Genomic DNA, 26493 nt, shown 5'->3' on the forward strand with positions numbered 1-26493 from the left:
ATAATCCAGAAGAAATGATCTATACAAAAAAGGAAGATACGACTTTGTTGTTTTGTTCTGTTGTTTTTTTTCCCCCTAAATATAATTTCAGTTTTTTCCAGGTGTCCTGAAGTCTAACTGAATGTTTTATTAATCTAATTTTGTCCTGGGTTATTAGGTGATACCCATGTAAACTGGATCACTTCTTAGAATCCTATCTGTTCACAAATTTAGAATTTCATACAAGAAGCTGATTTTGCTGAAAGCGAAGTGATAGTTCTAATTAAATTTCTTTCCTCTCTGTATTTCTTTCCCCAGGGAGTGTGCATCAAAATTTTGACCTTTTATTGTTTACAACCTTCAATGACATGTTTTCTGTTGACCTCCTGTAAAACTCCATCCTTCACATTTAACAGGTATTTCTTTTGGGGGCAGCAGGGAGTAAAAATGAACAAAAGCAACCAAGAACAGTATGCTGGCAGTACATGTGCTGTTATTATACAATATTGTCAGCAGTATTTGAAGTATGTTATTAAGAGAAGCTGCTGAGTTACGGTCTAATTTAGTGTATTTTTTGCTTGGTGCATGCTTTTACATATGTTATCATTACTGTTTTACATTTTTTTTTTTATAAGCTGCACTGCATTATGGTTTAACAAGGAGAGAAACAGAGGTAGTCAATTATCAGTGTTAAGACCTGACTAACATAGCTTACTAGCTTCTTACATCAGTCTTTATTGCTACTTTGTCACCTTCCAGGAAATATTCAGATCTTATATATCATGCTCTGATATTAATGAAATAAAAGTAGAAAATATAATCAAGACAGATGCTAGTCCAGAGGGATCTACAGATGCCTTAAAGGATGCTGATGGCATGGCTAGCATCATGTGTTTGTTCCAAATAGTCCTTAACAATATCTGTGTTATCATAGCTGAAAATAGATGCAAGGGAAGAATTTTGAGTAATTCAAGGTATGAGTGTCTGCTTCTTTTCTTCTCCTCACAGTCTTATTACTTGCTGACTTCCACAGAAGATAAATATTAGTGTTTCTGCTCTTTAGTTACAATCCTGAAAAAAACCAACAATGCTTAAATCAATGGAATTAAAGTCAGTATTCCCAAGGAAGGTGACTATTAACTTTTTCCAGCTTTCATAGGGATTAATACATCATCTTATGTTATGAATCTAAATAAATAACTGTATTTAAATGTACTTTTACCCAGGTATGTAGCTGATGGTGTACCTAGGTTTGTTTCATATATATAGCTGGGGACTGAACTGGATTCAGAAAGTCCAGGGGAGCACAGGAAGTAGGAAATTCATCAGTTTATTTCTGTTGCCTTTGTATGATATGTTCCATCTAAAAGTAAGTGTTATGATACTGAAATGGATATGTACAAATATGAAACAAGCAGGTTGCTCAGGATTTAATTCAGGTTTTAATTAGCCAAGGCAGGAAATTAAAGATTCACAAAGTGAGATTTAACATGTAAACAGAAAATACAATCAAAGCCAAAGTATTCATCCTTGTATATACATATATATATATTTATATTTATATCTGAAAAAGAAAACAAAAATACTTTAGAAATAGTTTATAAATAGGTATAATCCAAGAGGAAAAAAAAAATGTTCTTCTGTGTATGATATGCTACATATTCATCTGCATATTTAAATGAGGAACAAGAATTTTGCCTCTTGTTCTATTTTTGTGTGTATATTTAGGATAAAGTAAATTCTTATTTTTAAAGGTTTATCCTGAACTGAATTCCTGGTTTGAAGAATTCAAGATGTATATAATAATACATTTACTCCTGTGAAAAGAATTATACTAAGTCAGGTTCACCAAGATATGCATGGAGTATGTAGACTGGATAATTGCACGGAAATACAAGAAGGAAAAAACTGGCCCTCACTACTATACAATCAGAAATCTTTAGAGCAGTGAGCATATTCTACTGAATAAATAATACTTGTGTAAATGGAATCAAAATAATTTGATAACATTTTCCCCAGATTGGATTTTCTCTGCAATTAGGGTGTGAATGTTGGAATACTGTCATTGATTTAGATACATCATTAACCATTTTTCCAGAAGTTTTTCCAACATTTTTTAGATTTTAAAAATCAAAAGTGAATCCGAGTAAAACAATTAGATTTATCTCTTTGACGTATAAGGTGTTTGGTTGTACTCTTGAAAATGAATCCCTTGGGATGCTGTAATCTTCATAACTTCTCCATTCAGAGTATCATCTTCAATTATTGTTATCAGTCCTTCAGCAATTATTGATGGGCTAAAAAAAAAAAAAAAAAAAAAGCTATTATTCAACAATAGTGATGTAATAGACTGTGAAAAGGGCAATGAACACACAAGATGAGTCTATATACCCTGAAACTTAATCTGATATTTGAACATATTTGTTTTCAGAAAAGCACAGATTTATTGTTTTAGGAGAGAAATTCAATCTCCTTAATCAGGAGATGGAAAATAACGCTGCAACTTTGCAAATCATTATTGTTTGCTGTGGTTACTGCTAAATTCCTGTAGTTATCCAAGTACTTCTGGGCTTTCTATTGGTTTTCACTTTTGGGACAATAGACAGACCCTCTGCAGCACTTTGATGCTATTTTATTTAGTTTTATTTGTAGCAGGACTGATATAAATAGATGGAAGGAGAACTTTGTCATCAGTCGAATATGTTTAATAGAAGAAACACCTTAAATTTAAAAAACATTGGGCAAATCAGCACAGATTTCTTTTGTGTAGAAGGAGCCGAGCAGCTAATTGTTAAGAAACTGAGGAAGTATTAAGAAAAAATGTCATTTCAGGCTTTTCTTGTTCTCATTCATAGAAAGGCTTTTGGCCTTTCTTTGCAGTTCCCCAATGGACTAGGTAACTCTAATCCAGCATAGTTGCTATTGTACATTATGAATTTAGTGCAGTACTTGGTCTGATTGTTATTTTTCTCATGTCCAAATTTTGTGGAAACCAAATACAAATTATATTCCCTGTATCTCATAAAAATGTTCATTTAGCGCATTTATAGAACGGTCCACTATGGACTGTTCAAAACAAATACACTGTCTTTAAGTCAGGAGTTAGATATTCACTTTGTTGGAACTGGGAATGCATAAAGAGGAAGTATCACCATGTAGATGATGCTCCTGAAATAGGCCATAAGTATCTGCCCTTAGTCCTTTATTAATAGGGCACCAAAATTGATAGAATTTGATCTGAGGCAGCATTTTGTTTTCATTATTTTAATTTTGCCTGCTGAGAATTAATTGAAAATGCAAACTTGTTCTTTATTTACAAAGGTAAAATAGCAGTGTATCTGATTTTACTTACTCCATCACTCCGTAGAACTGCATCATATTTTTGATCTCATCCTTATATGAATAGTATTGTCCCATATTCTCTTCTTTATCTATTGACTGAAGAATTGGTGTGTTGACAAATCCTGGACAAATTGTGTTGAGTCTCACACCATAGTTTTCCATGTTAGCAGCTAACTAGAAAAGAGATAGAGTTAGGAATTCATCATCAACATTTTCTAAAAGTGTATTATGGAGTTAAGTAGCTTGACATTTAACAGAAACCCTGCCTCACATTATGTAAAACACATCTCATTTTCATGACAAGGTAGTCTGCATTTTTGGCCTGGAAAAGAAAAGAAAATGAAATCCTATATGGTTTGTATCATCCTTCCACAATGCTACACTGTATTGCATTCTCTGGTAAGTACAGCGATTCTGTGCTGATTTTTCTTTTTCTTCTCAACTTTCTCATGTTCAGCAGAGAGAGGGCTTTGCTCTAATTTTCTGCAAAACCCTTTATGTTTGAACTTACGTGATGACGTTTAATGACTCTCTCATAAGGAAGCGATACTGGAAAGCCAGGTTTCAGGATTGTGCGGTGGCTAATATGTGATATGCAACACTTAAGCAAACTCATCTGTTTAGTTGAAGATTAAAAAGGAGTGATTTGTGTGGTGAGTAGGGGAATAAAATCTAGACAACCATGCAAATTATTATTTCAGATTCTTTGTTCTGGAAATCAAGGTAGAAGTCTTTTATAAATGGGCTATCTTCTTTAAGCTTAACCCATGAAAGTGTAATCATATTTCACTCTCTCCAAATTATTCTCTCATTCAGCTTGTTGAACTTAACTGGAAAATTTTGTAGTCAGGGTAAGATTTACTATATGCTCATATAACATCTAACATGTCCCATCCTGAATGTCTTTTACATTTTAGTGTGTTAATAGTTGGCAAGAATAATGATCAACATGTTTGTGTTCTAGTGACTTTTTCCACACTTTAGCACCTATTTATTATAACAACATCCTCAATTTCTCTTAAAAGTAAGAAAAGCAAAATATTAAATGATTGGGACAGAGCTATGAAAACTATTTCTAAAATTGGTAAAGAATTTATAACTTCTGTCTGTCCTTAAACTATTATATAATTTCTTTCTCCTTTGCTCAGTAAACTTTTCTAAAACTCAAATAAATAATAAACAATTTACTTATTCCATCATTAGATACACTTTGTGAGAGGAGGGACCCTCCAGCACTTTGGATTCTTCATTTGCTTTAAGACAGTTTGTTCTATTTGTGTGTCAAAAGAGAAGGGAGCATGAAAAACAGCGTGTTCCCTAGGAGATGCTGATACTGTTTTCAAAAACATATACTTACTGCTATTGAGCGTGTAAATCCAATTACACCATGCTTTGTAGCACAGTACACAGGTTGGAATGCAGCAGGCATGAGTCCTTTAAAATAAAAAGTTATCTGAATAAGGATGTTGGGTACCCCTATTTACAATGACCTTAAAAGCAAACGTAAGTTAATAATGTAAAAAAATAGTGATCCATTTTTATAAAATTCATAGAAATGCAACCAAATAGTTTATTAAAAATCTGCAAATTCCATTTTTTTTAACCGAAGGCAAGTGGGGAAAAATGGATGTGATAGATGAAAACACGGGGAGTCAAAGTTGGAATAATGGGGGTAAAAAAAGTATAATTTTAAGGTAAAGGTTTTTCTCTGAAGTAAGACAAAAATAGAGGACAAGGCATGAAAGGAAACACTCAAGAAAAAGGATTTTAGAGCCTTTTCTAATTAAATTTGATATATGTGAAGTATTGTAGGTACTTTCATTACTGAAACCTTACCTGCTAATATGCAAACTGGACACCTGCATTCATTTGCAATGATTTTAAGGAAGGAATGTGGGTCAAGGTGAGGGGAATAGCAAAGTCAGTTCTGGCTGCTATAACTAAATTACTATTATGCTAGAAACACTTCACTAAATAAATAAATACAATGTCTGAGTTCAATCCCTTGCTTTTGTTATTTCTCTCAGATAGTAAAAAAAAAAACAACCAAACCATAAAACAAAATAACTGAGGAAACTTTTCCCCTAAATCCTAGTGAGAGATAGGAATGAATGTGCTGCTCAGCTGGCTTAAGTGCAGTAAGCCAGTGCATCTGCCAAGGAAAAAATGTTGTTGTTTATTTGATAATGCAGTTTGAACTACAACAAAGAGTAAATTAAATTGCATAGAGGGTTTTGCTCAAAGAAGTTAATATAACAGAATAACTCAGACTTAACGTGTCATCAACGTGTTGTAAAATGTATTTTACCTACAGTGCTGCTCCAGTATTTCATAGGTGATGGTTGTTAAGAAAAGTCTTACATGAAACAGGGAAGTCAATTTGCAATAAGCAAATGAAAAAAGCACTAACAAAAGGATGCAGAACCTGCTCTGTACCAGAAGGTATGGAGATGAGTAAACACTGAGAAAGTAATAAGATGAAATCCTTACTGAGCAGAAAGAAACAAAAGCAGTGATGTGGATAGGAAATACTCTCTCAGCATTTTCTATGCTGAATTAGATATGTCTGATATGAGTTTCACTGTATGGTACCTCCTACAGTGGCCCCCATTCAGATATGAAATCCCAGCATGATATTTAGAAGAGGACAGAAAGAAACTGTTAACAATACTTGGCTATAACATTGCTGTGTCCTGTAAGGAAAAGGAGAAGCAAAATGAAAAGTGACTGCCGCCATGACTGTGAACATTTGTGGTGGGAGTGGAAGAGCATAAAATTGTTATTTACAGTAAAGTAAGAAGAGCAGAGACTTTGGTAGGAAAAAATCAGAAGTTAATTCTAGTAACTGAGTTTGATAGATCGTGCATGTATACATATGTATTTTTAAATATTGTGCCTACAGTATCTACTGTGCAGTAACAGCTGAACTGTACCACATGGATGCTCTGGTTCCACCTGAATGTGAAGTTCCTGTGAAAAGCAAGCAAAACACTGCCTGTTCTATAGTTAAAGGATAACATTTGTCCGTGCTCCTTAATGAGGGCTTGTAAAATTTGGTTTTGATGCCTTGATATTTACATTCAACAGAAATAATTTGTTTCATATCTTTAAATAATAGAATCAACAGTATGTATCAGCTCAGTGGATGATAGATACAGTACTCAGCTCTTAAGTATGTATTTCCTAGAAAAATATATGTTTAAGAGAATTGTTTGGGCTCTTTGGTGTAGAATCCACTTTGTCCAGAGGACTTACTATGAAAGCTTAAATGTAAGCATGCCAAGCTTCAAAGTTTTGTCTTAGTTTAAATGCCACTTTGTTAGCCAGTGAAAGCAGCACTGTTCAGTGATGGGAAATGAACAACTTAACCTTGTGTCTAGTTGTGTCCTTAGCTTGTATTGATTCATTACACTTTTGATTGAGAATCTATTTCTGAAAAATGTCTTCCATGGTGTTTCCTATGGATAGTGATTTCCATATTCCTTTCTGGTGACTTCTGATTGCCATCCATCATCACCATTCTGGTGATAATTGGAAACACTGGAATACCGTCTCATTAGAAATATTATGGTATTATTATTTTAGTCCTTTCCTCAGTTCTCAGGATGACAGGCAGCTTGTGTTCTTGGCTATATGGTAGTCCTCTCCTTGGTAAGGTGTCAGGACTTGTTTCAGATGTCAGGCTTCTCAATACAGCTTCTTGTTTATCATAGTTAATAGTTTTAATTAAGTTTCATGATCCACATCTTGATAAATTCATATAGGATGTAGAGAATTGTATCAATAAGCTTGAATTGTATCAGTAAGCTTTGCTGAAACCATTATTTTCTACGATCTGAAGACCTTTAATGAATACAGAATTAGGGTGTGTTTTTTCCAGGTATGCTTTTCCACTGAATATGTTGTCCTTTGAGATTTGAATGACTCCTTCCTTGAGTAAAATTTATGAGCTTTTTGATGACCTTTCTACCCTCTATTTTCTTCATGGATGCACACTGTTAGGCAGCTTGAGACAAATCTTATTTCTGCTTGACAGTATCTTTGTTTCAGTAATTGTTTGAGAAGTGTCCTTTGTGTTCATATGAGTGTACCATAGAGAATAAAAAACCAAAGCCTGCTTTCTAACATGGCTGTTCATCTCACAGAGGAATTGAGCTCACTGGAAAGCTGTGCTTCTACTCTATGATTATGCAGGGATTAAGCTTATTTCCAATAGTAATTCTTTTTTTATTTTTCTTCACTTTTTATTTTTCTTTTATAACCTCAATATCTTGTACCACCCTAAATTTAATTTTATTATTAATTATTAATAAATTAATTATTAATTGTATTATATTTTAATTTTATTTTATTTTTTAATGAAAGAGCTGAAGATGCTGAAATGTAAGTTCTAGGTAACTGATGGAACTTATTTTAAAGCAAGCCATAAAGGTGCATCTCTATTTACTGGAATATATTGCCAAAGTAATTTTGTTTCCTTACTCTATTAGGTTTGTTTTATGAATTATAACAATGACAGTCTATTATGACCTGTAGAATACTTATAAATAACAACACAGGATGTAGATATATTTATTTAAATTAAATGTCTTTTCAAACCACATCACAGAAATCTCCTTTGTCACCCTGAGGCAAAAGTCTGGATAAGCAGTGTGGGATATGCTCACAACATTCTCTGAAGGTCAAAACCTCTTGAAAAGAGGCAGTTATGTAAGCAGAGAAATGAGCTAGAGGCATGACAGTCCTATGGAGTGATGAGGGAATTGATTTCGGGGGGTATATATAATACTCTATTCTTAAGAGTATGGAGGAATAAAATATTATGTTCATTATGTCAGCTGTGATCTGTGCAATGAAACAAACTGTAAACTGCATCATTTTTAGGTAACTTCATAACAAGGAACCAAATTTTCCAGGGAATAGTTTCTAAATTTTCTAATCTTGCCTTGGTAGATTTGGCTCAGCATCCTCTTAATTTGAACAGGAGAGGGAACAGAAGCTCTTCTGTGACGCTGAACAGGATACTCACCTGTACAGCTGTTTGTACCTTTACTCTTCTCCATTACTATGATACGGTCTTGTCCTTAACCAAAGGAAGTTAACCATATAGTGTTCTTGTGATATATATACATATCTCAAATCCTAAAGAAGACTCTGCTGTGAAGAAATACTTCCTTTGACTGAAGATTTCTATAAGAGGAGAAACTGGCTGCTTGTGTAGCCTGAGTGCTGGAAGTTGAATTGAACTGTTGATATGATTATGCAACAGCTGTACATGCCAGGTACACATTGAACAACTTCTCCCTGAGCAACCTAAATTAGCATGTTTTAAGTTAAGCATTTTACTTTATTTCTATGTATCTCTATAAGTATTTTTGTATTTTTTTTGTATTTTTTTGTTTTGTTTTGTTTTTTTGTTTGTTTGTTTTAAACCTGGTAGAATCCAGACAAATAGAAATTTAGTTTTACAGAACAACTTCATGAAAGAATGAAAATTCTCAAACAAATGTTCATAGACACAAATTCAGTTTTCCTCTTTATTCATTAAACGTTTATAGGTATCAGTCACAAAAAAATGTAAGAGACAATGTGAAATTCAGCCCATGTAATTAATTTCAGGAGTTAAATTCAGTTTTGTGCTATTCCTGTTGCTTCTATCTACTCCATTAAAATAAATAATAAATAAAATTAACACAAGTAGTTTCCAACAGAATGAGTTTTAGAAAAATTTGCTTTTTAAATTTGAAACTAAGTATATTATAATTAATTCAAAATCACGCCCCCACTGACATTCTCTTTTATAGGGGCTGATTGTCAGTAAACCTTATTTTTTCTCATTGTCTCAGAGTTTTAGAGGAATTACTTCCCCTTGATCTGAATGCAAGATCCCGTAACATATAGCTTTGAGAAACATTGAGTTAGGAACTGAGTTTTTGCTACACAAGCTTATGTATTTCCTTCCCTCTCACATTTAGCCCTGTCTTGCGGGGACGCTCTAAGTGAGGGAAGATTCAGTATTGGAAAGAAAGGGTGGACACTATGGCTTTCACCCAGACAAACACTTATGGCATCCATTTCATAGGAAGCACTTAAGTAGGTCTGTGGGAGCTCTTTAGAAGTATAAAGCAGTAAGGCTTGATTCAGTCTCTAGTTCAATAATTGGCAGAATTCCCATGGTTAAGAACTGGAAACTAATTAATGCGTGAAGCAAATATTATTGAATTATACGCAAAAACTGTGTATAACTTTTTGTTGCTCAACAAGACACAGGGATACTTGATGTCTGTCTGCAGAGCACAGCAGATACAATCTTACAGAGGAGTTGGCTAAGGGGTGGAGGAGCTAGAGGGGTGGAATTAGATCCACTCGAAAGTTTAATCATTAACAGAAGCTGGCTTTGAGAAAAGAAAACACTTGCAGGGAATGTTAAACAAGCCAATAGCAGCTTGCTTTTCGTGTATGGGGTGAGCTGAGGGACTTAGACCTTCAGACTGTAAAGGAGAATTAGAGTCACAGAGCACGAGCAGTAAAAAATAAATAAACTATAAAAAGTTAGTGTCTGTCAGCTTTTATAACGTGGCTTTCCTACGATCTTGGAAGTAGTTGCTACATACAAGACTTGGAAAAGCAAAGAAAGCAAAGGAGCTTGTTTGTGATAGATGGCCACAATAGTTGGAGCAAAATGTTAATTAAATAAATGAATATTACAATAATTATAATGATACAAAATGAGGAAAGCCAAACTGTTAGGTCATAAAAGTGAAATCTTTTTTAACAGTTTTGAATAGTTAGAACAGAATCAAACTTCTTGCTACGTTCACTCTTTCTTAATCACTTGTGGGCATAAGCACTTCTCTAGAAATGTGTAATCTTTTACTTGTGTTGATGAAATCTTTTACTACAATAACAGTTTTCTTCAGGTTAATTGGTCCTGATACAAGGTCATTTTGAGGCAGAGGAGATAAACTTAGCATTGGCTCAAGAGCTCCTCACCCACATGAAGTACGCATATGAGTGAAATGAGATCCTCCATGTGCTTTTTGTCAATAGGGTCGACTGGATTTTTCCTTGCAGAAACCCATTTTACATCTACATTTAATGTACTCAGAGCACTTATACCCATCCACAATCCATCACTGCTTAGGTCTATAAATTAGGCTGTGGTTCTCACTTTTGAGTATGGAGTATTGTAACTCAGAAAATAGTGCTGAGAATATATAATAAATTGAGGCAAGTCAGGTTTTGCCCTGCTGAACATGAAAATAACTCTGATACAACATTTACATAATGCTCTAGATTACTAAATATGAGACTGAAAAGCTAGGAAACTTACTGAATTTTTCGAAGAAAATGAAAGTTATGGTTCTTTGATATTATTTCTGTTACTGTGATGAAAACTAGCTCAAAATGAGAATGAACAGGGAAGAGCCAAAGTAAAGAAGAAAAAAGTACGAGCAAACAGTATGATCCATTGATTTTATATACAAACCAGTGAATAGAAAGTGTTTATATAGAAAATATTCTCACCTGCCAATGATGAGATGTTAATGATTACTCCTCCATCACCTCCATTTCCTTTTCTCATATATTCTAGACCAAGGTAGGTTCCTCTAATCACAGATGTCTGACATAAAGGGGAAGAAGTACAGTTATATTCAAAATATGTTCTTTTTTTACTCCTAAAAAATTAATCTTGCTTTAATTGTTATATTTAATTGTAATCTTGCTTTACTTGACTTGTGATCTTATTCTTTAAAGATTATAAATACAGAACACATTCCACAGTAATTCAGTTCAATAATTTCCAAAGCACAACTACTGTGGATAAAATAATAGTAGCTTGATTATTTTTCTCGTGAAGATATTGTTTGAAAGATACAAATCTGAAATAAGCACTGTGAAGGAAAGAAAATGTATACTAAATAAATAATTGATAAAGCAAATGCACACTTTGAGGATATAAGAAGTGGATGAACAGATCATAATACCATTGTTTTTATTGAGATGAATTATTCTTCATTTTAGAAAAAATACGGACTGAATCTGAAGATGTCACACTTATGGTCCCATTTGACTCATGATGAGAAACTTGCATGTCTTAGAGTTAAGTTATTTAATCTATTTCTGGTCCTAAAATTTGTAATTTCTGGCTGAAATCAGTGCATCTTTACCTTTCCTGTCAAAAGAAGTTTAGTTCAAAAAGACTAATAGAGCTATGGGGGAAAAAAAAAAAAAGAAAAAAAAGAAAAAAAAGAAAAAAAAAAGATATAAAACATTTTACAAGATACAAAGGAGGATATTAGCATAATTTTAACTGCAGTATGTATATTTATTTTTTAAGAAAGAACTTTAAGAAAAAGTTTTGCTGAGACTTATATTATCTTGATTATTTGAGACCGGATTTTGAACCCTACTGCTGGGATTCATCCCATCAATCTGAAGATATTTAAAGCAAATGAGTTTCCCAGAAGGTAAGCTGCTTTATCGTAGATTCTAATGAGTATTAATAAAAAGTTGTGGTGATACTCTAAGTAAAAGATAATTACTTCAGTGAAACATTGCAATAGTATTGCATTTGTGATGAGTTTCTTACTTATTTACCAATTTCATTAGATCTCTGCATAATCAATTTGTATTTGGCTTGTAGTTTCAGCTAAAAAAGAGTGACTGAACTGAATCACTTTATTTCCAGAGATATTGTTTCTGTTTTTAATCAAGAACTCCATCTATATTTTCTTATTTTTTGTGCCATTTATGTGACCAAAACTAAGATGCTGAACATATAAAGTGGCCCTAAAAATCCAACCACATATGTCCCAGGGAAGGATTAAACGTCTTTTTTACCACTGAGGTAGAAACATCCCAAAGTATATCACTAAAAGCTTTTTTCTACCATTATCTAAATTTCCAAACAAACAAAAAAAAACAAAAAGGATAATTTTAAGAGATGTATTACATTTCATTTTTAATAACAGTTCTAATTCAGTTTGTTTCCTGTTTTCAAGAAACATGATTGTTGATTTTAACAGGAATCATATTTGGAAGGCTGCATGTCTTCCTTTTTTATTTTTATTTCTTCTCTATCCAAGTAACATGAGTCTGAACTGCACTGTGACAGAGATATAAAAACTTGAAACTTCATTACAAAATTTACTTTGTAATACTAATATTGAATCAGCTCTTTTTTCCTTTCTTTCCTACAGATGCAGTATTTTATATGATACTTTCAATTTCAATATATTTTCAGCATATCACTAGTAACATTTTGATTAATATAAAAAAATGCTATTTGCTGAATACTTTAACAGAAGTTTTCCAAAGCATTGCTTTCAGTATCTTGCTAAATTGAATCTGATTTCTCTTGTATGCCCTGGAAAGTAGCAAAGCCACTATAACTGAGCGTTTAATGTTGATTTAAATTTCAAACAACATAAAGAAAAATAAGATTATTTATGCCTAGTAGCATTGCTGTGAGGTACATTCATTCTGAAAATGAACTCATTAACAGTTTAACAGACTTATTGTTATTGGTGTTTGTTTCTCTATTTATATGATAAACTGTATGCAAGAGAGTTTAAATAAGCAAGGGTTAATGCTGTCTCTGGAAAGCAGGTGCAGGCCCTATCATGCCCTGGAGCAGTGGCTCAGCCAGTTGAACAGAAAAGCAGAATTCCACTTAGGATGATGAGAGGAAATAAATCATTTGGAGAAGGAAGTAGCTTGTGGCTCCTTGAAGATTTTTCTATCCCTCCAGCCTTCTCATTCAATGAGATAAAAAAGCAAGGTGAGTCTTTGGCCAAACCACAAGTAGGTGGGAACTGTGAATAGTTTAACTTTTCTATCAAAATCATATTATTGCTCTTTTTTTCCTCTCTGTACCCCACTAGCAGCATCTCTTGGGAAGCCTTCTTTTATAGGTATTGTGAGAAGTTGTATTCTGAATTAATGCAGATATTCATTTGGATATTACTCTAGTACCTGCTGTTATCCTTGCATGGAACTTCTTCTAAGTGTGCATGATCATGGCTATTTCTGGTGTTTGGGCTAGTAACACAAATAATTATTCTGGAAATAAACTGAACAAAATAGAGAGGGTGAGAAGAACCTAGCTGTCTGCACACTTGTCAGAGGGCACTCTGGTTGAAGGTGTTCTGTGATAGATCTTCCATTTGCTTGCCAACATTCCCCTCTCCAGAAAAGAAAGTTGTCTCAATAGCTTTCAAAGAAAGAACAGCAATAGCTTAACACACTGTTTTTTGAGCTTGCACTTTATTCTTAGAATCTAAGTGCCACTGTCCAGCAAGCTTGTAAATCCACCGAAAAACCAAGGGGGGGCTCTCCTATTTGGGAGTCAAGAACTAAGATGGGAAAGATGTTTTTCAAGGAAAAAGGTGTATATATTTTTGGGGAGTTGATGTGAAATTCATCCTTAGAAAAGTGCAAATTGCAGTCTGAGGCTTCCTCTTTTACGGCATGTGACACTAGATTCCTGGGTGTTTGCATTCCAAAGCAATGTACTATTACTTCAGTGTGTCATTAAATTCACCATAAAAAGTAAGTCAAAGAATGATGCATTCCTGGTCTTGGAATATGATGACAAATGTTTCCTGTCTGCCTTTCAAAAAAACTAAAATAAATGTGAAGATGTTTTCAGGTTGTGCAATTAGAATCATAGAATCCTTTGAGTTGGAAGGGATCTTTAAAAGTCACCTAGTCCAACTCCCCTGCAATGAACAGGGACATCCACAGCTCCATCAGGTTGCCCAGGACCTGATTCAGCCTCATCTTGAAAGTCTCCAGGGACAAGGATCAAATACATATCTAAGCAACCTGTTTCAGTGCTTCAGCACCTCAGTGTAGATTTTTTCACTATGTCCAAGTCAAATCTACCCTCTTTAAGCTTGAAGCCATTTCCCCTTGTACTATCACCACAGACCCTGCTAAAGAGCCTGTCCCTTTCTTTCCTGTAGATCTCCTTTAGATACTGAAAGGCTGCTCTCAGGTCACCACAAAGCCTCATCTTCTCCAATCTGAATAGCACCAGCTCTCTCAACCTGTCCTTGTAGGAAAGGTGTTCCATCTCTTGGATCATTTTTGTGGCCCTCCTCTGGATGCACTCCATCAGGTCCATGTCTCTTTTGTACTGAGGACTCCACATCTGGATGCAGTACCCTAGGTGAGGTCTCACAATGCAGAGCAGAGGAGCAAGATCACCTCCCTTGGCCTGCTAGCCATGCTTCTTTTAATGCATCCCAGGATACGATTGACTTTCTGGGCTGTGAGGACACATTGCTGACTCATGTCTAGCTTACCATCCAACATTACACACAGATCTTTTTCAGCAGGGATGCACTCAATCCTTTCATTCCCCTGATTTTATTGGTAGTGAAGGTTGTCTTGACACAGGTGCAAGATCTTACATTTGGATTTGTTGAACTTCATGAGGTTCAACTGCAGGTCCACTGCTCAAGCCTGTCTAGGTCCCTCTGCATGGCATCCCATCCCTCTGCTGTGTTGACCATATCCCACAACTTGGTGTCATCAGCAAACTTGCTGAGGGTGAACTTGACCCCACTCTCTATGTCACTGATGAAGATATTAAAGAGTATCAGTCCCAGCACTGATCCCTCTGGGATACCACTCATCATCGATCTCCATCCAAACACTGAGCCATTCACCACCACTGTCTGAACTCAATCCTGCAGCAAGTTCTTCATCCATCGAACAGTCCACCCATCAAATCCATACCTTTCCAATTTGGAGAAAAGGTGTTGTGGGGTACCATGTCAAAGGTCTTACTGAAGTCCAGATAGATGACAACAGTGGCTCTTCCCTTGTCTGTTGATGCAGTGACACTATCATAAAAGGCCACTAGGTTGGTCAAACAGGATATGCATGATGTGCTGCATAATCTTTCCCAGCACAGAAGCAATACTGAAGGGATGGGAGTTCCCAGAGTCATCCTTTTTACCCTTCTTAGAAATTAGTGTGATGTAGTCTTTTTGCCAGTTACCAGGGACTTCTCCTGATTGCCATGACTTTTCATGTTTGTTGCTGGCTGCTGAAAACTATCATTAAAACCTGAAAATAATCGGAATGGTTATCTTCCTATTTGTTGAAAAAACTGTGACCTCATTGATACTGCTGTTTGTATTCTTATCAAAATATAATTATTTACTCTAGCAATGAAGACAACCCATCAAGGTGCGCTGCAGGCCTGAGCATGCTCCCCAGGAAAGAAGTTTTATTTTATACCTGCCAGTAGAAAGTTCAGGATTCTTTCCATTTAAATCTTAATATTTCCTAGTGTTAGCTTCTGAGAATTTGAATTAGGTGCAACCAGACATTCTGATGTAAATTTTGAAAAATAATTGTGCTATTACTCAAAATGATTGTAGTAGCAATTGAAGCATCTTATCAGTAATCAGCAACTTATATAACAAATTATTTGGCAATTTAACTGTCAGTACCAAAATCTGAAACAAAACTTACAAAGTCCAAGGCATATTACAAGTCTGCATATCTCATGCATGTCTGTATGGTTTTAATTGTGGTTCTTAAAGAACTTCTATTTTGAAACACTGATTCTACTAAGAGTTCTAGTCTTAATAGAGCCCTAATTCCATTTGTTTTGTCTTTAGGAATCTGACTACCCAGGGTTGTACAATGATCTTGTATTCCAACAACACTTTTAAGACAGTATTCATATTCTGTATTTCATTTAGATTCATATTTAATCTATAAATAAAAATAGTTGCTTGTTGCTGTTTTTCTTTTAGTTGTTACTTTCAAAACATCTTTAGTTGTTATCCTTTGCAAATGGCAATTATTTAGGAAGTAATTTGGTATACAGTTTCTCTTTCCTCTTGTTTCAAGAAAGGTTTTCCTAAAAAATTGGTTTCCTCTGCCTATTTAACTGAGCTTCCCTTGTCACATTGTCTGATACTTCTGTTTCATCCTTAGCTATGGAAATATTTTATGCTGAGTAATTATCTCTACATTCCTTCAGTTCTGAAGATGACTTCTCTAATGTTAACAAGATGATTAAATCAGTATGATTCCCTTTGAGATAACAAAATAACTTGATGTAGACTGCTGAACAAATGTAGCATATGCTTTTGTACTGGATATACTAAACACATGGTAAAAGGAAGAGCCATTGAATCATGGTTTCATAAGACAGGTTAGTGCAGAACTGGAATTTGACCTAAGATCATTTCATCAAAGATCATTTGATTTTTGTACTGTGATGTTGTCAGTTGATGGCTGTCTGTGTGTAAACATTTCTTAACTACCTCATGAACTACTTGTAAACAGCAAAGGTCAAACTTAAAAAGTCTGTAACTAATTGCTGGTATTGATTCCCATGGGAAATTTTAGCAGCTTTTTGTATGTCAGGGAGGTGGGATTGATTTTATTGTAGATTTCCAAGGAAGCAAGAAGATTATTGTAAGCGTTCAAGTCACTTGGCACTATTACTACTTTTCTTGCTGTATGAAATGAAATTGTATGCTCTTGAGTTTGAGTTTCCATTTCAAACTACAGAAAGCTAGAGATCTTGTAGAGGGAGAGGCAGGAAGCACGGATGATAGGATTTGTTTACTTGCCAGAGATCAGTAGGTTTGGTACAACGTGTGAGTAAAACATGAAGTTTATGGGTTTTGTTGTGTTTGGTTTTTTTTGTTGTTTTTTTTTTTTTTGTTTTGTTTTTTCTTTAACACAGTTTTCTTTATTTTTTGCCACATATATTCCTCAAAAATAAAGGAATACTGTTATATTTTGAGTAAGTGGGCTCAGGCAGTGCCTGGTTCAAATAAATTGGTCTTTTATTGCATTTGAACATTGGCTACTGTAAAAATGTATTAAAATGGTAAGCTGAACTTCACTGGCTTACTGTGTGATTAAGGTCTATCTATGTGTTTCCTAATATAGAAGTCAAAATTTATTATGCTTACAGGTATCTTTATGGATTTGTAGGGCTGATCCTCATGCCATTGACCTCAAGATAATCACTACTTATCACCTTTTGGTAGCCACATCTCTCTGTAAGCACTTAGTCATTTTTCTGACATCACATGTTTAAGGAACAGGAAGCTAAGCCAATGATCAACAGAGTTGGTCTTAGAATGCAATCTTGATACACTAGTTACCTGTGCCATTTACTCTTCTAAAGACAGTGCTTTTTTTTTTTGTTGTTGTTGTTGTTTGTTTGTTTCTTTGTTTTAGAAAGCTCCACACTGAGCAGTTACATAAGCAGTGTTAAGAAATTGCTTTCCTGCCTTTACTGTGGGCCCTGGTGGTAATGTCCAGCTGCTGAATCTAAATGTATGTCCTGGTCACATTATTTTGAGGTGCAATTTCAGCCTGTGTAATTTCTTTTGATGAAATGGGAAAGGAAAGCTAGGTGTATGGACCAGAAGAGATACACCCAAGAGATTTGTATGGACCAGAAGAGATACACCCAAGAGATTTCTTATCTAGCTTACACAAAGGAACAGCTCTGCAATAATCATTACGCCTTTGTCTCAGAAGTAAGTAAGATGAAGCTTGCCTAGCTAACCTTAAAGTTGTTCTTGACACATTAAATTGGCCTTTTGAGGAATAGTTCCTTACTGATGAGGAAATGAATTGATTTTGCATGATTTTCTAGAAATTATATTTCATCATAATCTATATGTAACTGATCCACACATTCATGCTTCTTTTAATATACTTCTTCATTTGCATATGAAATTTTTATACTCAACTACCTCCTTATGACCCAGGAAATGAGCAATACAAATGGAGTAAGCAAAGAGAGCAAGACAGATCTCACTACTTAATTTATTTCTCAGAGCAAATGATAACCAGCTACCCAAATCTTCAGGGATATATATTCTCAGAGTTAGCTAGTGTTTCACAATTTCCCTGCAACTTTCTGTGACTGTCTTCAAAGACTTTCTAGATGCGAATAAATCTCTTCACAGGCAGTGTTTGCCTCTTCCACAGGATATGAGGAAATAAAAATTTGGTTTGCCTTGAGAATATTTTACTCACAAATTTCTGATAACTGTCTTAAGGCTTTTGGTATTTATGCTGACACATTTTTTAGATACATGTAAGCTCATATTTACATACTTTTCTTCTGTTTTAATGATTAAAATGCAGATGTGATTAAATAAGAACATTATTTCATTTCATATATATTTCTTCTGAATTCCAGAATGCCAACTTTCCAATCCTTTCTACTTCTGCCTAAGAACTCATTTTGTTTCTTTTTAAGTTTCAGAAAAATAAGGTGTTTCAAATGTCTTTTAAAAATATAAGAGTACCCAGAAACAATTATCAGAACTGTTTACTACTGTGCAGTAACATTACGTGTCATTGTTTAAGAAAGTAAAGCATTAATAAAAACAAAACAAAACCACTTCATAATTATTTTGATGTGAAACAAGATAAACAGTTAACTTTAGAGACACATAACACCTAAAAAGGTATTCCCTTACACGTTAATTAACAATTTTTGCTTTTCTATTAGAATAGTTTAGGAATTTGAGGAGGCTTATAAATGACCTTTCAGGATCAAATTTATATATGAGTAAATGTATATTATCTTTGGAGGTTAGATTCATAGACTCACAGAATTCTCAAGGTTGGAAAAAGACCTCCGTGATAATCCAATCTAACCATCCACCCGCCACCAGTATTTCCCACTAAACCATGTCCCCACTATCCAGCCACTAGCTGTTCCAGAAAGCCTAGAAGACAAGAAATGAGGATACCAAATCATGTTTAATTAATATGCATCTAAAGTTTATAAAAATGTAATCTTATTGGTTTTTTATTTTTATTTTTGTTTTGAAGACTTTAACACTACTCTTGTCATTCTAGATGTCTGTAGGTAGGAGTCTTCATAAAAATGTGCATGTCCTGCATCCTCATGTCTTTCTGTGTGTATTTTTTTGTTTGTGATACACTGTTGAAACTGCATAGCTAATGTCCACTTAAAATGAAACTCCTATATAGTTGCCAATTTCTTTTCTGCATGCTATATTAACAAGGCCATACATTTGTATAGGTATCAGTAGCTGAAAAAAATGGCTCAAGCTGATTTTGATTAAGTCAGCGCTTTCAAACCTGGAGCTCTGTTATGGAGGATGGCTGGTACTGCTGGAATGCTTAATTAGAAGTGTTAAAAGAAATACTTAACAAAAAAAGATCGTAGATGTTGAGCACAAAATACAGCAGGGCTATGAAAAGCACTGCAAGAGAAATCATTCTAGTGGTTGTTACTCTTTTTTTCCTCACCATCAAGTTTCCTTGTCTCCTTCACAGAAATCTATAATGGATGCGTGCAAGGACTGTTTTTCATTCTCTCCTTCTCCTACTGCAGTATGTGCTATTCTTTAAATTTGCTTCTTCATTTCTGTTCCTTGTGTTTTCTCAAGCAGTGCTATCAGAGAACTTCCCTGCATGTCTTTAAAAATGTTCCTGAAGATCAACCGGTTCTGTGAACTGTTTTAGCCATAAAGAACACACCCCATATGTGTTTGTTCTGATTTATCTTCTCTGTACTGCTCTGCTTTTGTACTTCGTACTTTAAACTGGGGCAGGGAATATTTGTTGTATAAATACATAAATAATGTCACTAAGACCAAGGTTGGCATGTAGAGGTTTTTCTCTTCCCCCTCTCCCCACCCTTTTTTTTTTTTTTTTAATGTGTTAACTGTTTGCATTGTGTGTATCAAAATATGTGGCTATAGAAGTTATTCCTATTCTTAGGGATAATACAAAGGATATTTAAATGTGCTGTGGAAATAGAGATGTTTTTAAATTTCATTTTTCATGTTTGTTTTTTTTTCCCTTTCTCTACCAGAAGTAAGTCATGTTTTTTGGAACTGACCAGTATGCGACTATACTACATACAGTAGCTTTTACTGTTCTGCTTTTCATAGTTAATAAGCACGAAGCACAAATATCTTGGTTTACAGAAATTATGGTAAGTAGTTAGAAATGACCTATGGAAATCAGCTAGGTACTTGGCTCAAGGTTAGATAGTTAATGAATATTCCAATTAAAAGATAAATGAGGATATGTAATTCTTAGGTTGTCCTTAATTTTATGTACATGGTTGTGCTTTTACTCAGCTTAATCATTTTAAATGTACTCGTTTTAGTCACCTGCATAAGCTGATGCATTTATTCAACTTTCAACTATTAAGGAGAACTTTATGGACAATTAACCTACATAATCATGTTTAAGTTATACATGAAGTAACCCTTCCTCCTACTCTGCAATTATAAAATTGTTTGGACATCAGTCTGTAAGTTAAGATATTTACTTAGGCATTAAAATATCTTCAAGATTTGCAGACCCTAAGTGCCTTCATTTTTTGAGCTAAATTTATAGGTGAATCACTGACAAGTGAGTTTCTCATATAGGTTTCAGTGTATTTGACTGTGACTAACTACCTGTGCATGCACATTTGACAAATGGATGGCTGCCTACAGTAAATTATAGCCTATATTACTCTAAGACATACGCGTGGAACTGATGATGTCACACTCTTGTCAGTTCACAGCATGAAATACCCTAATTTTTAATTTGTCAGAATATTTCAGAAATGAAAGTTGGAGAATCGTGTGAAGTTAAATCATAAGGAAGATATAAAGGAATGAGAAGGGAATGAACAAATGTATTTCTCTTACTGTGGAAACCTTAATGTGTGATTCCAAGAATAAAAAATAACCTTGGATAGATACAAAAGGTAAAGTACTATTAAATCAAAACATTATTTAAAATATGTATTTCTCAATTAATTTTCTAGACCTTATCTCAGGAACAGCTTGCATTACATGTGCAGGTATTTTTTGTTGTTTCTTTTCAGAGAGGCATTTGAATTCAGTGACTCACCAAAAATTTTTTGCTACTTTCTTAGCAGATCAAGGCACGTTCATGGGAATGGCATCACACAATCAGAGCATTATGGATGGTAGAACACAAGCTAGCCTGAATGTTGTTAACCTAGAAAGTTGCTCTTTCCTACAGAGCTTAGGTCTCCTAATTGTGTAGCTTAAATAAGAATAAATAAATAAATAAAACCAATTTGAACTGGGAAATAGATACTGAGGTCTCACCTGGTGGAAGGAATGAGACATCTTTGTAGAGTTAGCCAGATAATAACAAAGAACTAGTTACAGTCTGCAAATAAATTTTACTCCTGTTGTATGTATTGGGTTTTAGCAAGTGTTCTTAAGTGATGTACTTCAGTTAGTCATGATGGTGAAATGGTCTATATTAAAAACTCAGGTTGTATACTTGCTTCGGTGTTGAAGAAAATATGGAGGTCGTATGAAAAAGTTTTCCTGTAGTATCAAAGTTATCCCATAGTGTATATTAGACTTACTCCCTAATACAGGTCAGCTGAATCTCACAGGTAACTGAAATATTCTAAAACATTCATTTAAACAGACTGTTCTCATGTAGGTGGAGCTCTATTGCCTTAGGTGTCATATTATTACACCTACGTGAGATTTCATTGAGCTTTGTAAGGAGAACATTGTTTTCTGCAACCCTACACAGTGCCATGCATCTTGGATAGATGACGTAAAGAAACCACCACACATACATTTAATTGTCAATACAAATGCAGTCAGGTTGTAATATTTTGGACAGCTGTGCTTACCAGCCTAATAATCCAAATTCTGTTGCATGACATAATCTGTACAAACCATGGAGAGTTAAGTGAACTCCAGTGTCAGTTACTGAAGCATGAGTATGTGAGAAGAGATAATGCTTACCAAGTTTATTTGTATAGTGCTTTCCCAGTCCTTCTCATTGTTCACTCCAGCATTATTAACCACAATATCCAGCCTTCCAAAATGCTCGATTACTTTTTTGAAAGCACCTATAGTAAAATCCAAAGGTGAAATTTCTTAGCACTTTTCATTCAGTTATACAATGCCCAATAACATGAGCAAATGAAAGTTCTTAGCACTGATACATTTTGCATTACACTGGATGTTTAGTACCTAATTATATAAACATTTATAGCTTGATCCTGGATGACTTTGATGTAATAAATTACAGAACTGGACCCATATATTTTAAGTGTAAAATAAAGGCTTTATTAGTTCAGAATTGTTTTATTGGCTGGCCTGAATGTAACTTATTTTAAGAATGTGCTTCTTATTCAGTGATGTAACTAATACAGATTTTTCAAGTACAAATAGTTCTTGATCACTTTTTCTTTTTTAAATTTATGGGTAGGTTGTTTTTTTCCATCAGGTGACATAAATAATGTGTCTGTCAAATTCATATCCTCTTTATTCTGTTCAAGATAATGACCTGTTTTCTAAAGAAACTGAAAATAAGGAACAGGGAAACTTCCACAGGGACACTATGTTCTCCCAGATGACAGTGTTTGAACTAAGATAAAAGATGTGTGAGGCAATGATGTCATAGTGATGAGCAAACTCATCTAAGCTGGCCCTGTTGTGACACCACAGTTGGATGAGATTACTTCCACGTGGTTGTTCCAAACTAAGTTTTTCCATGGCTGCAGACCTAATCTGAAGTTATACACAATTTCTTCACAGGTTGTTCTTGCCTCCAAAAATGGATAGACATCACTAAACATTTATTATTATGCAAAAATACCACTCCTCCAAATATTGGTTTAAAAAAAACATCAGTTAATGACTGACTGAAAACCTTCATTATTTCAGGTATATTGAAATTATGCTTGACAGGCCTTAATGAAACAAAAGCTGATACCATGACATTCTGAATTCTCTCGTCTGTCTTCTTTGGCTATCAATCAAGGGTACAGCAGCAGCTTTGAAATAAATATTTTCATGTATTTGTTTTGTTTTTTTCTAACAGTTGCAGGAGTTTATAATGTTTGTTTTATTTTGTTTTGATTTTACTATATAGTTGATAGTGTTTTTTTGATGGATCTGAATGCTGATGCAGGTTTGTCACAGTCATCAACTTGACATCAGAACAAGAGCTTGGCAGCTGCTGGGAAAGGTTTTATTTGTCCATTTACTCTTATTGTACAGATTTTTCAATGTTCTTAATCTGTACTATGGTTTCTGATACTTTTAAAACCTCTTTTTCGGCTTTTTGCCTTCTTGATCATGTTATCATTCTGACATCACTGCCAACTAACTTGTTCTGCCCATTTTGGATGCAAAATAACTGTGTTTACACTGCAGAGTAGTTGCTTAGAGCTTCTTAAATCATAAAAAAGAAAAACCGATGATCATACAAAATGCTAATCACTGAAATGAAAGAGAGGATCAGTTTTAACAGGCAAGAAAAACAACGGAAAGTAAGTCTAAACACCAGTCATAACTGAGCTTCCTACGTTGTCATGGAAAGCAAAAATTAATGTATGGTCATTTTTTAAAACTGAAGGTTTATGTGAGGATATATGCAAGAAAGTCATGGCAGGAAAAAGCAAGGAAAGACTTGGATATGGACAAAGTAGAGGGTTTCCTGTACATAAGCATTATGTACCTACAGATACTTGTTCTTGCATTGTGATTTGTTTCATTTTGTAAGAGTTCAAGTTGGAATAAGATTATGAAAAATGTGACATTGAGTGTAAAAGCTGACATAAGACTTGACTCATCCGCTAAGTACTTTAACTCAGAGTGAAATTAGGCATATTATGCAGCAGTTTACAATTGAAAGTGAAGAAAGCAGGAAAATAAAGCAGCAACAAAACAAGACAAAACAGAAACTCTAAGGGATTTTAAGTCATGACTGCAATTTTCTGTCACCTAATCTACAATGGGAATAATGCTGTACTAGAGAAGCATAGCAACTCCTTGTCCTTGATTCTTGCAATCCCTCCATTCCTATTCTGATTGCTCTTTTCTGGCTAACTTGGCTGCAGAATTTCCCTCTCTATACCATCCTGCTCCTTCCAGTTCCAAGTGCTCAGCCCACAGGTTGTGCACTAGCCTGGCATGAAAAAGTAGAGGAACTGTTGGACCAGGGTAAGAGAAAGCAAGTTGAGGTAAAAGCCATGCTGCAGCACATGCTATTCCTACCCCTAAGAGGCTTATTCTTGCTCCCAGGTTACTCCTCTCACTTGGAGAAAAAATTCACTTATCAGCTTAGCTGATAAAAAGAATGTTTGCTGGTGAGTGTATCTCCCACACTTATTGTCCAGCATCTCCAATGCAAAACATTTAAATCAGTCATAATCACACTACCTTGGAGATAGGAACAACGTTGCTGAGCTGTGGACTAGCTGCAATGGTTTGTGAAAGAGGAATAGTTGTGATCCAGCTCTACTGTTGTGACAACAGGGAGAGCAGTGCAGTGTGTAAAAGCAGAAGTAAAAGGGTACACATCTAGTATAGCACAAATGAATCTGAGAAAGGACATTGACAAAAGTGACATCAAAATCTGTATCTTACTGACTCATTACCTGTGAATGTTTCTCTTAAGAATGGAACTTCAATGAAGTGATGTGGTAGTTATGAAATATTGTGAAGCGTACATAAATGCTATAAGTTATTTTAAGAATTCACTAGGGTGCAGGATTTATTTGCTAAAAAAATAAATGGTGATCATAAATCCTGGCAATAAATAGTGACAATCTGACAGGAGAGAAGCTCCTTCCCATGACCTGCATATGCAAGACACACGCAGAACACTATCGATCCATATCAAAAACCAGGCTGAAGTGCCATATCATCTTCTGTCAACCCTTCTTTCAGCTCCAGCAGCAGATGTTGGACATAAGCATGCCATATGGAAGGATCACTGCAACCTGGAGCAGGATTTATTGCTCCAGTGATGAGAGAATGCAGCTTGGATTCTGTACCGAAGCCTTATAAAAAGCATGTCCGTGCTTTAAAGCTCATATATATTACTCATAAAATAACAAGTATCTTCTGCAGAGTCTTCCATGGAAAAATATCACATGGCACTCAATGGAAATCATTTCTTTTACTTTTCTTTACGATGTGCCAAGTAACACAGTGAAATGCACGTGCGCCGGTAATAATATTTCACGTCCACAGGTTCAGAAACAAATCCTTTTTGAGTCACAGTCGGGTTGAGAGCAGGCTGCCCTCCAGAACCCCGAATTGCACACATCGAAGCAGCAGCCCGGGCTCCGTCAGGTCGCTGCATGTCGAGCAGGAGCCGCGCCGGCAGTTTCCCTCTTACCTTTCAGCTGCTCCGTATCCGTAACGTCGCACTGGATAAATACCGTCCTCTGCGCTTCGAACTGCTCGTCCAGGGCTGCCTTGCTCTGCTGCCCAGCCTCGGGGTTGCGGTCCAAAAGCGCTACCTGCCCGGGAACGAAGGTGGGGAGAGAGAGACTGAGCGGGGCCGCACCGAGGCAGGGGCTGCCAGCGTTCGGAGAGAGGGACGCGGCGGTGCGGGGCTTGCTTACCTTGGCTCCCTTGCCCAGCAGCGCCTGGACGAAGGCTCGGCCGATGCCTTGAGCCCCGCCGGTGACCAGAGCCACCTTGCCATTGACGTGCATGGCGCTGCCCACCCGCGAGGCGCAGAGGAGCCGTCTCCCGCCGAGCCGGAGGAACCGAGCGCGGTGTCACCTGCCCCAAGTTTCCTCCCTCCGTCGCTCCCTCCCTCCTGCCCTCCCTCCTTCTCTCTTCCTCCTCCTCCTCCAGCCGGTGCAGCAGCGACTCATTCCCCCTCGCGCCCCTCGCGTCAGACCCAGCGCTGAGAGCTGCCTGCGGCGGGGGGAGGGTGGGAGGAACGGGAGTGGAGCGGGTCGTGTCCCTCTCACGCCTTCTCCGGGTTCCTGCGTGAACCCCGGGGTCGAGGGCCGGCGAGCAGAGCGTGTCCCCCGGGGAGCCTCGGGCGGAGGTCCCGATAGCCGCCTCGGGAGAGTATGGGGCGACACGGCACGGATCGGAGTTCGCGGAGGGCTGTTGACTGCTCCGGGCCGTGCGTGCTTTGCTTGGCCCGATCTGCTTGAGCTGCAGGAGAAAGCAAGCTCTCTCCAGGAGAAAACAAACACAGAGCCTCTTCTCCACCCTGCGGGTCGGCCCGTTGGTGCTCTCCCCTCAGCCGGCAGGGAGACTTGAAGGAAAACGCTGAAAAAGTATCAGATAACTACTTTATAGACATGATCAGGTCTACAGCTTGTGCTTTGAAAAAATGTTTTACTTCTTGTAAACCAGATCCTGCTACAACACAAGT

At 35.9% G+C, this 26493-nt stretch overlaps 1 protein-coding gene across 2 annotated transcripts; it reads right to left on the reverse strand.

Moving 5' to 3' along the window:
• Positions 1–1402: 1402 nt before the first annotated feature.
• Positions 1403–25852, reverse strand: HPGD (15-hydroxyprostaglandin dehydrogenase). Of its 2 annotated transcripts, XM_015861769.3 has the most exons (7): positions 25721–25852; positions 25492–25615; positions 22101–22207; positions 10849–10945; positions 4679–4755; positions 3332–3495; positions 1403–2276 (listed from the first exon to the last, which is right to left on the reverse strand). In XM_015861769.3, the coding sequence occupies exons 1-7, from the start codon at positions 25811–25813 to the stop codon at positions 2141–2143; spliced, it is 798 nt and encodes a 265-aa protein (XP_015717255.1). In that variant the 5' UTR covers positions 25814–25852; the 3' UTR covers positions 1403–2140. The 2 variants fall into 2 exon arrangements, 1 of the variants encoding a protein (XP_015717255.1); XR_001555003.3 differs by lacking the exon at positions 4679–4755.
• Between the last annotated feature and the right edge of the window lie 641 nt (positions 25853–26493).

Source organism: Coturnix japonica, chromosome 4 (assembly GCF_054131305.1).
Source record: "Coturnix japonica strain WE chromosome 4, WE-NBRP24, whole genome shotgun sequence".
Classification (NCBI taxonomy): Eukaryota; Metazoa; Chordata; class Aves; order Galliformes; family Phasianidae; genus Coturnix; species Coturnix japonica.